We start from the raw sequence: 12923 nt of genomic DNA on the forward strand, positions 1-12923 counted from the left end.
AACAAAAATAAAAGGTGAATCCAGCCTTAAAGACAATAAAATAAAGTAAGAAACACAAAAAGTTTCCTTTTTTTCTTTACTATATCTTGTTTTCTAAAAAAAATTAAGGAAAAAAAAACTACAAAAAGGAAATCCATAATTTAAAAAAAAATAGTAAAGAAGCCAATACATCGTAACCCCCCACCCCAAAAAACAAATCAAAAATAAAGGTGGATCCATCCTAAAAAACAATGTTTTGAAAAAAATTGAGAAAAAAACACAAAAGGGAGATCCATAATAAAAAAATTATCCATTTTACATCTACTTTAGGTTATTTGAGACTCCTTTGTCAATTTCTAACCTATTCTGACCATAAATTTTAAAAAAAATGATTATAGTTTTTTTTCCTGAGGACAAAATCTTTCAAAAAGCTTTTTGTCTTTGTTTTTAACCTGGAGTTCAAAGACAGTCTTGTGACGTAGGTATGAACAGCTCCAGCTCTGGGCTGCAGTGTTGGCGTGTTTTCTGTGATGAATTTCCTCAAGCCGACTACCTGGACCAGGTGCCTCCAGCCTATTAGAACGTGCTAGAACAAGAAGTTGGAAGGCGAGGTGACGGGTCTAGACGTCTACGGTCTGAACCCTAATAAGCTCAGAAAAGGCTGGGAACTGCTAGGTTTTTATGGTAGGAATGAAATACATTTTTAAATCTAATTACATCCGCACAGCATGAAGGAGTCAAACACAGATCTTCTGTTCTGCAAAGTATAAAACATGCTTGTGAGTGTGGCAGCAGTCCACCGTCTGCACCGCTCATCAAATACACAATCACTGTTTGCCATCAACTTTTATTTTAGCAACGTAACGCGTCCCGACCATAGAAAGCAAGTCTGCATCGTCTATGCAGATGAAACACTGCAACAAGGAAGAAGACTCGTTCCTCTTTATTCAAAAAAAAAAAAAAAAAAACGAAACAAAAAAAAAGCTCTGCAGCTCCGTGGTGGACGTGCTGCGCCTGCTGTGGTCCTCTCCAGAATGGCTTCTCTTCAAACAAATATTCAACGGCCAAAGCAACACAGAGTTGTCGTCCTGGAAACATTGGTAAAACAAACAAAAAGACAAAGCATATCACATGTTCACTGACAGCAAAAAAACACAGTAAAAAGATAAATGTGATACACTGTCGGCCCTCAGAGTCCTGCTGGCTCTCAGGTGCGTCGCTGGACGCAGATCCCGTCTCCAAAGATGCGCTCATGTTGGTAATGAAGGCGGAGTTTGTGGCCGAGGACGGCAGGCGGTGCCACCTGCAGAATGTACAGCGAAAACCTGCCTCTGCTCCAGAGCTCGTGAAACCGTAGCGTGACGCAGGAAAACGCAGCGTCTGAGTTCTGGATGAACATCGTTCTTGTCTGGGGGGGTGTGGGGGACTGCAGCTGCTGAGTGCGTCCGGAGCGATGGAAGCGTCTGCCAAACAGTGATGTTCAACCGCACTCCTCTCTGCATTCAGGAAAAACCACCACATTCTGATCCACCCCCCCCCCCCTCAGCACCAGGCCACCTGGAGCCGACCCGGAAAAAAAAGGCAAGTTCCCGACTGACGAGGAAGTCCGTACGCAGTTCCAGAGGGGGAGGAGAGGAGGGCCGACCAACCACAGGAGGACAACGGCGTCACGTGATCGAGCCGGCAGAGTTCCCGATCAGGCTCTTCCAAGTGTCCCGTCCCCGTTGTCCCCCGACTCCGTGCTGAGCCTCCTCGCCGTCGGGTCACAGGATGAGCTTGCAGTGGCACAGTTCTTTGTACATTTGCCTCCGGAGCCGTTGCATGTCCTGCTGGCCGAAGCTGAAGGGCTGCCCCAGAGCCAGACACTTGCAGTACTGCAGAGGAGCAGAAAGGGTCAGAACCGCAGCAGAGACGACCCGGACGGGGTTCGGGTCTGGGCAGAGGAACCCTCCGTGACCCGTGTGTGTTCTACGGGGGAGACTCACCTGCAGTACAAACGCTCCACAGTCACTGTCGTTGTTCTGGCGCCCCACGTTCTGCAACACACGCATGATTATGAAGACGACACCCAACAGAGCATCATCCAAATGAAGAATCAAGAGTTACCATTTTAAAAAAGCCTTTCCAGCCACTCAGGAAGTCCTGCTGGTTCTTCTTGACGGCTTCAGCTTGCAGGTACTTGAAAATGTGCTGCAATCACAGAGAAAGACGATGAACGACAGTACAGAACATCCAGGAGCTCTGCGTTCCTCACAGCTCAGCAGGGGAAAACAAAAAGCCGGTCCGTAGGACAGTTGTTTCAGATGGCAGACGAAAAAAAGAAAAGTAAAACCGTTTTTCAGTTTTGTTTATAATCCGATTCTGAAGGAAGTTTTATTTTGAAAAACTACTGGTTTCTCTCCACCACATCCAAGTCGTTCTTGACGCACGTCGAGTCGCTCAGTCAGGAGGAAAATTCATTCGCTGCTTTCCTAAAGCACAAATCGCCTTATTGAAACTCCCAAGCTAGCAAAGTTGACAGAAAACAAAGGTTTCTTTAAGCAGAAAAGATCCAGGCAGGAAATGGAAAAAACCATTGAACTTCAAAATAAAAGAAAGCTGCATTTAAGAGGAAACACCAGGAGTCTGGATTTATGATGACAGTTGTTCCCACAGATCATAATAATAATGCAGAATATTTAGCAGCCGGCTGTCTAATGTAATGAGGATGCAGCTAAAACTGTTGTTCAAACGGTGGATTTATGTTCGTTATATTTAGAAAATCCCAGTTTTAGTGACTTTTTTTTTCTCTTTTTGCATTTCTCCGTCACACCTTAAAAGTTGGACATGGTGGAAGTTGGCGTCTGATTTTGTAGCTTCCACTTTGGCAGTTCTGAGTTCAGTAAAAAATTCAGATCGCATTTTGGGAGGTGGAATCTGGCGTTCGTACAGAACATATTGTCCGACATCAAACTATTCTGTGGCCTGAAAAAGGTAGGAGAGCAGTGGCTTAATTAACCACCTGCCCTCAGTTCACTACAGATAATGTGACACCACACACACATCACTAGTCCCCGACGTCAGACTGTGCGTTACAACCCTTGTGTTGTTTTTGAGAAGGTTTGAAAACATTCTTTGTTCAGAAACAGATTCCTTCTGCACACCTTCTATTTGAAAAAGTCTCGAACCATTTTCTTTTTCCAATTTTGGCAAAACTACTCGTTAAAATTTCTTTTTTTCTTGTATTTCTTGGTGGTGGTCTAGTAGAATCCCTTGAACGCCCCCTGGTGGAGTATCTGTGCGTTGCACATTTTTGATTTTCTACTTTTTAACATCACACAGAGGGCTCAAAAAGTCATGTGATGCCGATGTGCTTCACATTTCAACTCCTTAGATCTTCTAAAGGGTTTAGCTGGGAGCTCATAGGAGGAGACTTTATTGTAGTCCAAAGTTTGGTTCTTATCTGTTCTGGATCTTCATCCTGTAGGAGGACTCTTGACCTGTGACCGAGGCTTCCTGACAGCAAGCATCTAATTTCACTTCACAATTCCTTGATGGTGTCGAGAGGTCATTGAACCTTCATAGCTGAGCCCTTTAACACTGGAGTCGTTGCCGGCGACAGCTACATAACCAAAGACTACCGTAAGGCAGAATCCGAATTCTTCCCCTAACTCTATGGCTTCTCCCTGCCCCTACATTTAGCCCTCCAAACAGAAAGTCGTAGGAAAATATAGTCCTCTAATGCGGACGTCACTCCCACTCGATGATGTCATCAATAGTTGCCGGACAGCGCGGAGCTGCCAGCGCTTGTACAACTTCAAAAAGGTCACGCTAAAACCAAAAATCCTTACTGGCTAGGCCTGGAAAATGAATAGCAAATCTATCGTTATCTTTGCAAAAATCGTATCGCAAAAGATGGCGAAAATTGCAATAAATGATTACCTTAAATGTCCAAAAACAATCGCATGGGAGGTTGAAATATTTAATTCATATTTAATCATCATTGACCAATCAGATGGAGCCCTTTCCATCATTGACCAATCAGATGGAGCCCTTCATGTTGTTGACCAATCAGATGAACACCTCTTATGTTAGATGCTCTCCTCCTATGTAGACAAGGGCAATTTGGAGTGTAATGGATGTTATGTGGACTCTTTATTTAAATTAGACTGTTGCAGTGAAAGGGAAATGATGGTTATTTGTTCATGTATCGCAAGTTATATCATCATCATCGCAATATTGATGACTAATATTGCATATCGCGAGTTTTCCTCAGCCCTATTACTGACATGTAAACTTCTGTGCTTCAGAGCAAACCCCACGTGAAGCAAAGTGCTTCTCCTTCGCGGGGTAATACCCAGCCCTATTTCAGACACCCCGTCCCTCCAAAAGGAGGGGTAGGGGAAGAATTGGGATTCAGCCAAACTCTTTGACCATTTACTAAATTAGGGTACTTCTAACAGAATCATCTAATTTCTGTGGATTGCCTTAACACCTCACCTCTGTAAAGTGTTGCATTTCAGCTCAAGCTTCCTTTCTCTACTTCAGAGTACGCTGGAATTATGCTAACCAGTTGAAGAGTTACGGTAATGAAAGAACGCTAAAGGTTAAAGATACCAAAGCAGCCCCAGACCATAACCAGGCCTCCTCCGTGTTTCACATAATGTTCATCTCTTAGAATCCTTTTTTTCTGTCTGTAAACAACCAGCTAATGTTTTCAGGTTTGTTCCATCGGTCCATCTGTCATTTTGCACTGCAGTATATATATCTTTTAATGATTTTCCTTCAACAATGCTGCCTTCTTTGGTCATTTTGTCTTTCTCTCACAGCAACATCCAGATTGGCCGTCTCCCATTCCGTGGACCTTAAACCTCTGAATCTTTGCAGCTGTGGACACAGGAACATCAAGCTGCTTGGAGATGTTCTTCTAGACTTCACCTTCAACTTACTGGTCTGTTATTGTCCTTCCAATCTCCTCCACTTCCTGTGGTCGACGTTCCAACAGCATGTCAACAGATCCCACAGCCAGACTGACTAATTACAGGCTTGACGAGCGGTGAAGTGGTGCTAATTAGAGGACACACCTCGGTTAAACATGTTTCCCTCGTTTTTGTCCAAGCTTGTTAAACTTGTATGTTTTTGATGTGACTCTGTTGAACAACTACAGGAGTTTATTTGTTGATTCGATAAATGTTTGCATGTTTCTACTTTATGGGGGTTTTTCAGCGGCCGTGGTGGAACGGCGACAGCGGTTCGATTCAGATGAATGCTCGCAGTTTTGACAGGATGACATAATCGGTCTTACCTTGGGGCAGCGCCTGTTGAGGGTGCGCTGGGAGTCAAAATATGTGATGGCTCGATGCTGGATGTCCACGCTGACCAGAGACCAGTGCACCTCCAGGTGGATGGGAATCAGCAGCAGATCTTTCTGAAAGATGTCCACCTGACGCGAAAAGAAAAAACAGGAGAACAAAGAGTAGGATGATTAGAATCCAGGCTCTTGAGGAGCTAGGAAGGTCATTAAAACCCCTAGATAAAGTGAGTTTCAAAGGATTAAAGGCCCACTCTGATGGAAATAGTGTTTTTTTTATTGTTATTGTGGCATTTTTGTGTTGATGGACGACATGTATAATGAAAATTAATCTTAAAAAGGCATTTTTGAGTATTTTTTTCATTCAAATCGGGAAAAGATCGTATTTGTTACCTGGAAAATACGGTGGGTGGGCCACAAGCTCCTTGCTCTAAGCTCTAAAAAACAGGGAGGGGAAGGGGTCGGTCCAGGCCAACAGCCCCGCCCACAACTCAGAGGTGAAGCGACATTTCATTTTGACTAAAAACGGCATAATCATGATAAAGACACCAATGGGAGCAATTTTACAAACAGATCTAAAGATGATTGGAATGGGACTTTAAGCCAGAAAAAAAAAAATAGTCTCCTCTGTAAAGTATCAAGTCATCAAACATCAAGACATTCAATTTATTTAAACGGATTTAATGAACTGTGTGTGTGACGGTGTTGGCAGTATTTTAAGGCTCCATCAGAGGTGGCGATCCCACACTAAATGGTTAAATCTCTACAAAGAAACATGACAAAAAAAACAAAAACATTTGACAGCCACTTAGACAGATTTTAGCCCTGAAGGATCATGGATCATGATCATGGATCATGATCATGGATCTTATGGATCATGCTTCCAACTAGAAGAACAGACGTCTGCACTCACATTCTTTGTCCACCGTTTTACTCCTTCATATCCTTTTGTCCTGAGCTTATCATAGAAGAAGCTGTTGAAGAAATGGACCTGAGGAGCAGAGCCAGAAAAGACGACAGCGGTGAAAACTCGAAGAGGGCGGAGCTTCATGAACACATGACAGGAAGTACAGGTGATTCTTCAGGAAGGAGATCCTTAAAGGGTATGTACCATGCAAAAGCAGCTTTTCAGTGTATTTTAATGTTAATTCCTCACAAAAACAACTCCAAAGCGATATTTTGATCTTTTTTATCACATTAATTTGCACTAAAGTGAGGAACAGCCCCTTTCAGGAAGAGTCTGTGCTGCCAGCGGACAGTCTGCGCTAACCAACACACCCACTTTCTCTGTGGATCTAGCGGTGATCGCCAAAACGCTTTCCTTTTCTATGCACTTCCATTTTTGCAAATGTTTGGATGTTGATTGTTTTTGGGAGCAAAAGGCAGACACGCTGCCGAGGCCGACTCTAGGATGACTTCATGAAATGGGCGGCACACACAAAGGCGGAGCCTCAGAGATTGAGTCGTCTTACTTCCGGGTAGAAAAATGAGCTGCAAAAATAACTCATTTAATTAAAAAAATTCTTTAGAGCAGTGTTTTTCCAACCTTTTTTGAGCCACGGCACACTTTAACCTTGACAAAAATCCTGCGGCACACCAGCATCCAAAAAAAAAAAAAAAGGAGAAACTCAGTCTGTATTGATCTACAGTCCCTCCACAATCTCACATGCATTTTTCTAATAATTGTGGCAGAAAAAGCTGTTTTTTCTAAAAGATGTAATAAAAGTTAAGTTAGCAGGTTTAAATACTGGTTGATGTGTGTTCGTTGTGGTTTCAAGATGTTTAACAAGGACGACTCATTGTGCGCTGAGACGCTGTCACTTTAACTCAATGCATCATGGGAGATGTAGTGCAAACAGCTGCCAAACGCAGAAAGACTCTTCTCTGAGCTTCACTGTTTTGTTCACTTGTTCCACGGTCTGACAGCAGATTCTGTGGAAAGCTACACCGCTAAAGACGAGTTTTAGCTGGTATTTTTGTTAGTTCAAATTGTTGTTGTTCAAATGAACACAAAGTAAAAAGTATTTTACGATCTTTCATATTCCTTACTACTCAGTGTTTTATCAAGGCCTGTTTGGATGAACCCAGAGCTGATATCCTGGAGATGGAAAATGTTTTTAGATCAGTTAATGAGGGCAATTTCCCACTGGTGTGCGCGGCACACCGGTTATAAAACACTGCTTTAGAGTGCAAAATACTATCATGTATATGGCTTAAAACCAGCATGATATGGGCCCTTTAAGTCTGCATGATGATCATTCTCACCTGCAGTAACTTCACCCAATGACAGCCCTTTAACCCCTTGATGCCTGACTTTATTTCCAGCTAAAAAAAAAGTCAATTGTGTTTTTGCCAGTTTGTTTGGAGTAGAGCTGGATTGCTAAAAATCGATTAATCAACCTGATCAATAGTGGATCCATAAAAGTAGAGATCAATCTTTTATGCATTTCCTTTTTCTAACGATGCTCTCGTGAGTTTTTGTGAGATTTGGCGAGATCAAGCTTTGAAACAAATCATTGTGTACAACTGTAAAACTGCTGGACAGCTTACGAAATACAATCGGAAGGTTCATGGAACATTGTTCATATGCTCCGATACATCTACAGTGTATCGGGCGACAGTGGCTCAGGTGGTTGAGCGGGTCGTCCAATGACCGAAGGGTTGGCGGTTCGATCCCCGCTCCCACCAGCCAAAATGTCATTGTGTCCTTGGGCAAGACACTTCACCCTCCTTGCCTCCAGTGTGGCTCCACTGGTGTGTGAATGTGCATGAATGATCCCGGTGATGGTCAGAGGGGCCGTAGGCGCGAAATGGCAGCCACGCCTCTGTCAGTCTGCCCCAGGGCAGCTGTGGCTACAACCGTAGCTTACCATCACCAAGTATGAATGAGGAGTGAATGAATAATGGACACAATGTAAGCACTTTGGGTGTCTTGAAAAGCGCAGATAAATCCAATCCATTATTATTATTATTAATATTAACAATAACAGCAGTACAACCAAAGTCTGCTAGCTTGATGCTAACGTATAATGGAATTTCCCATTGAACGGCTTATGCTAACGTTCGATCGACCCAAACATATATTGCTGACTAAATGAACAGCTTTATAAATTCACAGGTGTAAATTTTCCAAACTCTTTTACAGAAATGTTTTTTCAAAAGTAACCATTTGTGGTCTTAAGCACCGGTTTTTACTCAAAACATCTGGAATAAAGTGTAATGCTATTTATTGCGAGAGCTTTACCTGGAGGCCAAACTAAAACGCAGGTTTCTTAACAATCTGCACATTTTTGTCGGAGCGTCTTCTTTCGAGAAGCCATGCAACACTGTATGGTGGTAACAATGCCATTGGTTTAGTATTTCACTGATACATTTTACAGTATATGCACTGTATCAAATTAATATGAATATCTTCAAAATGTACATAGTTTATAATTGTATTCCCATACAAATATGTCTAAATGTGTAAACCGTGTAAATTCTAAATGGAATTGAATCAAATCGAGTGGATTAATAGAATCAAATTACATTGTTCAGAAGCCCAAAGCTTTTGGCACAGTACACATTCGTCTGTAGAATACTTTATTGTAGTAGGGGAGGTGATCATTGTTGACTTTCTGAGTCTGATTTTAGGTCATATGGCTTCAAAGCCTTCATTATTGCCCCACAACAGGGTTTCTCGCGGGACGATTTTTTGTGGCCCTCAATAAAAGAGAGCCAGAGTAGGTTCCTTTGAGGAAAAACGTTGTGTTGGCAAGACAAAATGGCGCTATTAAGCTAAGTGGACAAATGCGTACTTTGTCGTACCTCGTGGGCTGGATAAAGCCATGTGCCTGATTTGCAAGCAGGTAAATGCAATGCTCAAAGAATGCAATATAAATCAACAATATATTACAAATCATAAAAACTATGACAAATTTACCTGCGAGGAGCGAAACAATCAGCCCCAACAACAACAACGAGGCTATGCTGCACAGCAGATAATGTTTACAAAAATGGCTAAATCCAGTGAAGCTGTGAGAGAAGCTAGTAGCTACCCTGTGGCTTTGGAAATGGCCCAGCAAAGTAACGCCTTAAGTGATGGGGAGTTTTTAAAAAGAACATATGGTGAAAGTACCTGACATTGTTTGTCCAGAGCAAAAAGAAACAAGTCTATCAAATGCTACAATTACTAGATGAGTAGAAGATCTGGACGGCAACCTCCGGGAAAACATTTGGAGGGCCTGGTTAACTATACATATACCGTTTGGTCATTAAGGTTTTTAAAAAGAACTTTTTCTGTTTATCCATTTTTTTCCCACCAGAATTGGCCGGCCCCTAGTTTAATGTTAAGTTGTTAAGTTTGACCTCCGCTAAAAAAAAACTTTGAGAACCCCTGACCTACAACATTGTGTTTGACATTTAGTATGACACATGCTACGTTCACACCGGACATGTGTCACGCGTTCAAGAACGCACTGAACGTGGGTTCTTAAACATTTAGGTTTTGGAGTTCACACTAGAGTGTTGCTACCCAATACCAGCGCATGTACCCACAGTTGGAAGAGCTTTGGTGTGAAATGTCAAAGTGATACAAATCTTGCAAATCTTGCTCCAGGCTTTTTCTTTCCCGGGTCTACTCTGATATATGAAAGACTTGCTGGAATATAAATCTGGCACGGTACAAACCACAGTTAATTTATCCTCCATGATCAATTTTCAAACGGTTGGCACTTCCATGAATTAAAAAGATGTCCATACAGAACCATTCATCACTACCAAATATGAGTCCCAGATCAGTCAAATTTCAACTGGTTTAACGTTTAACATGCTTTCAATGGCCACGTGTTTTGAACTTTGACTCTTTAAAAAAAGAATTGATCCAGGCTCTGAATTGATTCTGGAAAATGTTGGTGATACCCAGCCCTAATTTGGAGCAGAATTGGTTTGATGCATATTTGCATCAGTAAGCATCAAGCAGATAAAGACTTCATTGAGATCTACTTTGTTTCAGCCCCCATTGTCTTCTTTTAACATAGCAGAACATATAGATTAAAATTCTGACAGCATAAAAACCAGGTTATTTGGTATAAAAGTCACACCACTTAAATTAAACTTCAATGATAAGAAGGTTTTAAGTATTCTTTGATTACTTTCTTCATGTCTGGACCAGAAAGACATTGATGGTTTTACCTTATCTGGAACAGAATCCATGACCAGGTCACCATACATGTTCATCACCTGCACAGAAGACACAACAAGCGTCAGAAGAAGAAAGTACATGAACTTCTGATACTGTGATGCAAATGTCCAAGAAAAGAAAAGATGTAAAACAGACTCATCTTCTTCAAATGAATAAGCTAAAAAAAAGTGCATATACATATCTATACATACACACATATACACGCACACACACATACTTTCATTGAGGACAGTTACAAGTATCTTGGAATTCCACAAGCAAATAGCAACCTGGAACAAGTAACAAAAAAGCTGCAACAGCTAAATACCTCCAACGAGTAAGGCAAGTCAAGCTCAAGGCCCCAACTGATAGTGTGCTCAGTGAATGTCTCAGGCAATGGAGAGCAGAGGATACAGTGCTGGAGGACAGATCCTCATGGGAGGACAAACCCCTGCATGGGATGTACCACCGGATCATAACTGAAGTGGCTGATATCAAGAAGTCCTACCAATGGCTAGAAAGGGCTGGTCTACAGGACAGCACTGAAGCGCTCATCCTGGCAGCCCAGGAACAAGCCCTGAGCACCAGAGCAATAGAGGCTCAGATCTACCACACCAGACAAGACCCAAGGTGTAGGCTGTGCAAAGAGGCGCCTGAAACAATCCAGCACATAACTGCAGGATGTAATATGCTGGCAGGGAAAAATCCTGTGGGACTTCCAGATCCAGACTGATAGGATGGTAATGGCGAACCAACCAGACATTGTAGTGGTGGATAAATAACAGAGGAAAGCCGTTGTGGTGGATGTGGCAGTGCCAAGCGATGGGAACATCAGGAAGAAGGAACATGAGAAACTGGAGAAATACCAGGGACTCAGAGAAGAACTGGAGAAAGCATGGAAAGTGCAGGTGACAGTGGTGCCTGTGGTAATTGGAGCACTCGGGGCAGTAACCCCCAAGCTGGAGGAGTGGCTACAACAGATACCTGGAAAGACCTCAGACCTCTCAGTCCAGAAAAGCGCAGTGCTAGGAACACCTAAGATACTGCGTAGGACCCTCAAGCTCCCAGGCCTCTGGTAGAGGACCCGAGCTTGGAGGAGAGACCACCCGCGGAGGGTGAGAGGGGCGTTTTTTTTTTTTATATGTTTAGATGAGGGAATCAGGTTGGTTTCACGTCACAGATTCTCTACTAGATCATCAATCTCACATGCATTTTTGAGATAATTGTGGCAGAAAAAGCTGGAAACTGCAGCTGTTTTTTTTTCTAAAAAATGCAATAAAAGTTAAGTTAGAAGATTTAAAAACAGATTGATGTGTGTTCGTTGTTTCAAGACGTTTAACAACAGATCTCCTTGTGCGCTGTCAATCTCATGACCCAATGCATCATGGGAGATGTAGTGCATAAAACAGCTGGAGATCGGTTTTCGGAGCTTCAGTGTTTTGTTCACTTGTTCCACGGTCTGATAACGGACTCTGTGGAAAGCTACACCGCTAAAGACGAGCTTTAGCTGCTATTTTTGTTAGAACTGAGCGACTTTACGAGCTAAATCGGGACAAGGAAGTGAAGACTTAACCACGTCTGATTGGTCAGACTGATGACATGTGATTAAGCCCCTCAAGAATGATTGGTGGAGACAGTTAAAGGGACGGGACTTTTCCAAAATACAGCCGAAGGTGCAGCTGAATCGCGGTACCTTATCAAAATGTCTTTAATAAAATAAAATAAACGCAAAGAAAATGTATTTTACATCTTTTATATTCCTAACTCCTCAGTGTTTTATCAGGGCCTGTTTGGATGAACAGAGAGCTGAAATCCTGGAGATGGGAAATGTTTTTAGATCAGTTAATGAGGACAATTTCCCACGGCACACTTGACCATCTCCCACGGCACACTAGTGTGCCGCGGCACACTGGTTGAAAAACACTGAACTAGATGACCCAACTCCCAATGTTAAAGTGCCTAGGACAGCACTAGAGTTACAAGGTACTGAGACCGTCATCAGTGTAATCAGGAAGTGCTCCAACAGCTTAACATACACCATTTTTTTCCTTTTGGTTTTGGGAACAATAAAACCGGTTTAAACAACATTTGAAATTTTAATTACAACCACTGAGTGTTACATTGTAATGTGCAATAATGATTACTGAAATGTTTGAATTACAATCAATAAGCTATTGATTTTATTTACTTGATCTGCAATGTGTAGCAATAATTACTAGTTTGATGTTATCTTGTGTTCTAATGATAATCAATTATTATTACATATCGCTATCGTTACTGTTCACTGAAATCATGAATGAATGTTTTCTGAAGATCATCAATCATTTCTAGGCACTGGATTTTGTTACTTCAAGATAATCTATCTGATCAGAACCGGATTTAAAAACACTTTTAAACTATCAAATGAATGCACTCAGTAGGGGTGGGATTATATAACCTTGCTTCTTCCCACTCCCTTTCAAGCAATAAATCAAACTCTACTTATACCTCAGT

The 12923-nt window shown here is 42.1% G+C and overlaps 1 protein-coding gene and 1 long non-coding RNA gene across 7 annotated transcripts in view; one reads left to right on the plus strand and one right to left on the minus strand.

Moving 5' to 3' along the window:
- Positions 1 to 810: 810 nt before the first annotated feature.
- Positions 811 to 12923, minus strand: part of senp3b (SUMO specific peptidase 3b) — a 31234-nt gene continuing 19121 nt past the window's right edge. For all 6 annotated transcript variants that reach the window (XM_078936694.1, XM_004080038.5, XM_020711773.3 and 3 more), the window contains exons 7-12: positions 10442 to 10489; positions 6183 to 6260; positions 5264 to 5401; positions 2086 to 2169; positions 1965 to 2015; positions 811 to 1853 (exon numbers count right to left, since the gene is read on the minus strand). In XM_078936694.1, coding sequence (XP_078792820.1) covers positions 1743 to 1853; positions 1965 to 2015; positions 2086 to 2169; positions 5264 to 5401; positions 6183 to 6260; positions 10442 to 10489 — 510 coding nt within the window. In that variant the 3' untranslated portion in view covers positions 811 to 1742. The remainder of the gene's footprint in view (positions 1854 to 1964; positions 2016 to 2085; positions 2170 to 5263; positions 5402 to 6182; positions 6261 to 10441; positions 10490 to 12923) is intronic.
- LOC144987346 (uncharacterized) lies at positions 6216 to 7324 on the plus strand. The gene is made up of 2 exons (XR_013651216.1): positions 6216 to 6342; positions 7129 to 7324. It is a non-coding gene; the product is annotated as an uncharacterized LOC144987346 (long non-coding RNA).

The sequence above is a fragment of the Oryzias latipes genome, chromosome 18, assembly GCF_053564925.1.
Source record: "Oryzias latipes strain Hd-rR chromosome 18, Olatipes_Hd-rR_3.1".
Classification (NCBI taxonomy): domain Eukaryota; kingdom Metazoa; phylum Chordata; class Actinopteri; order Beloniformes; family Adrianichthyidae; genus Oryzias; species Oryzias latipes.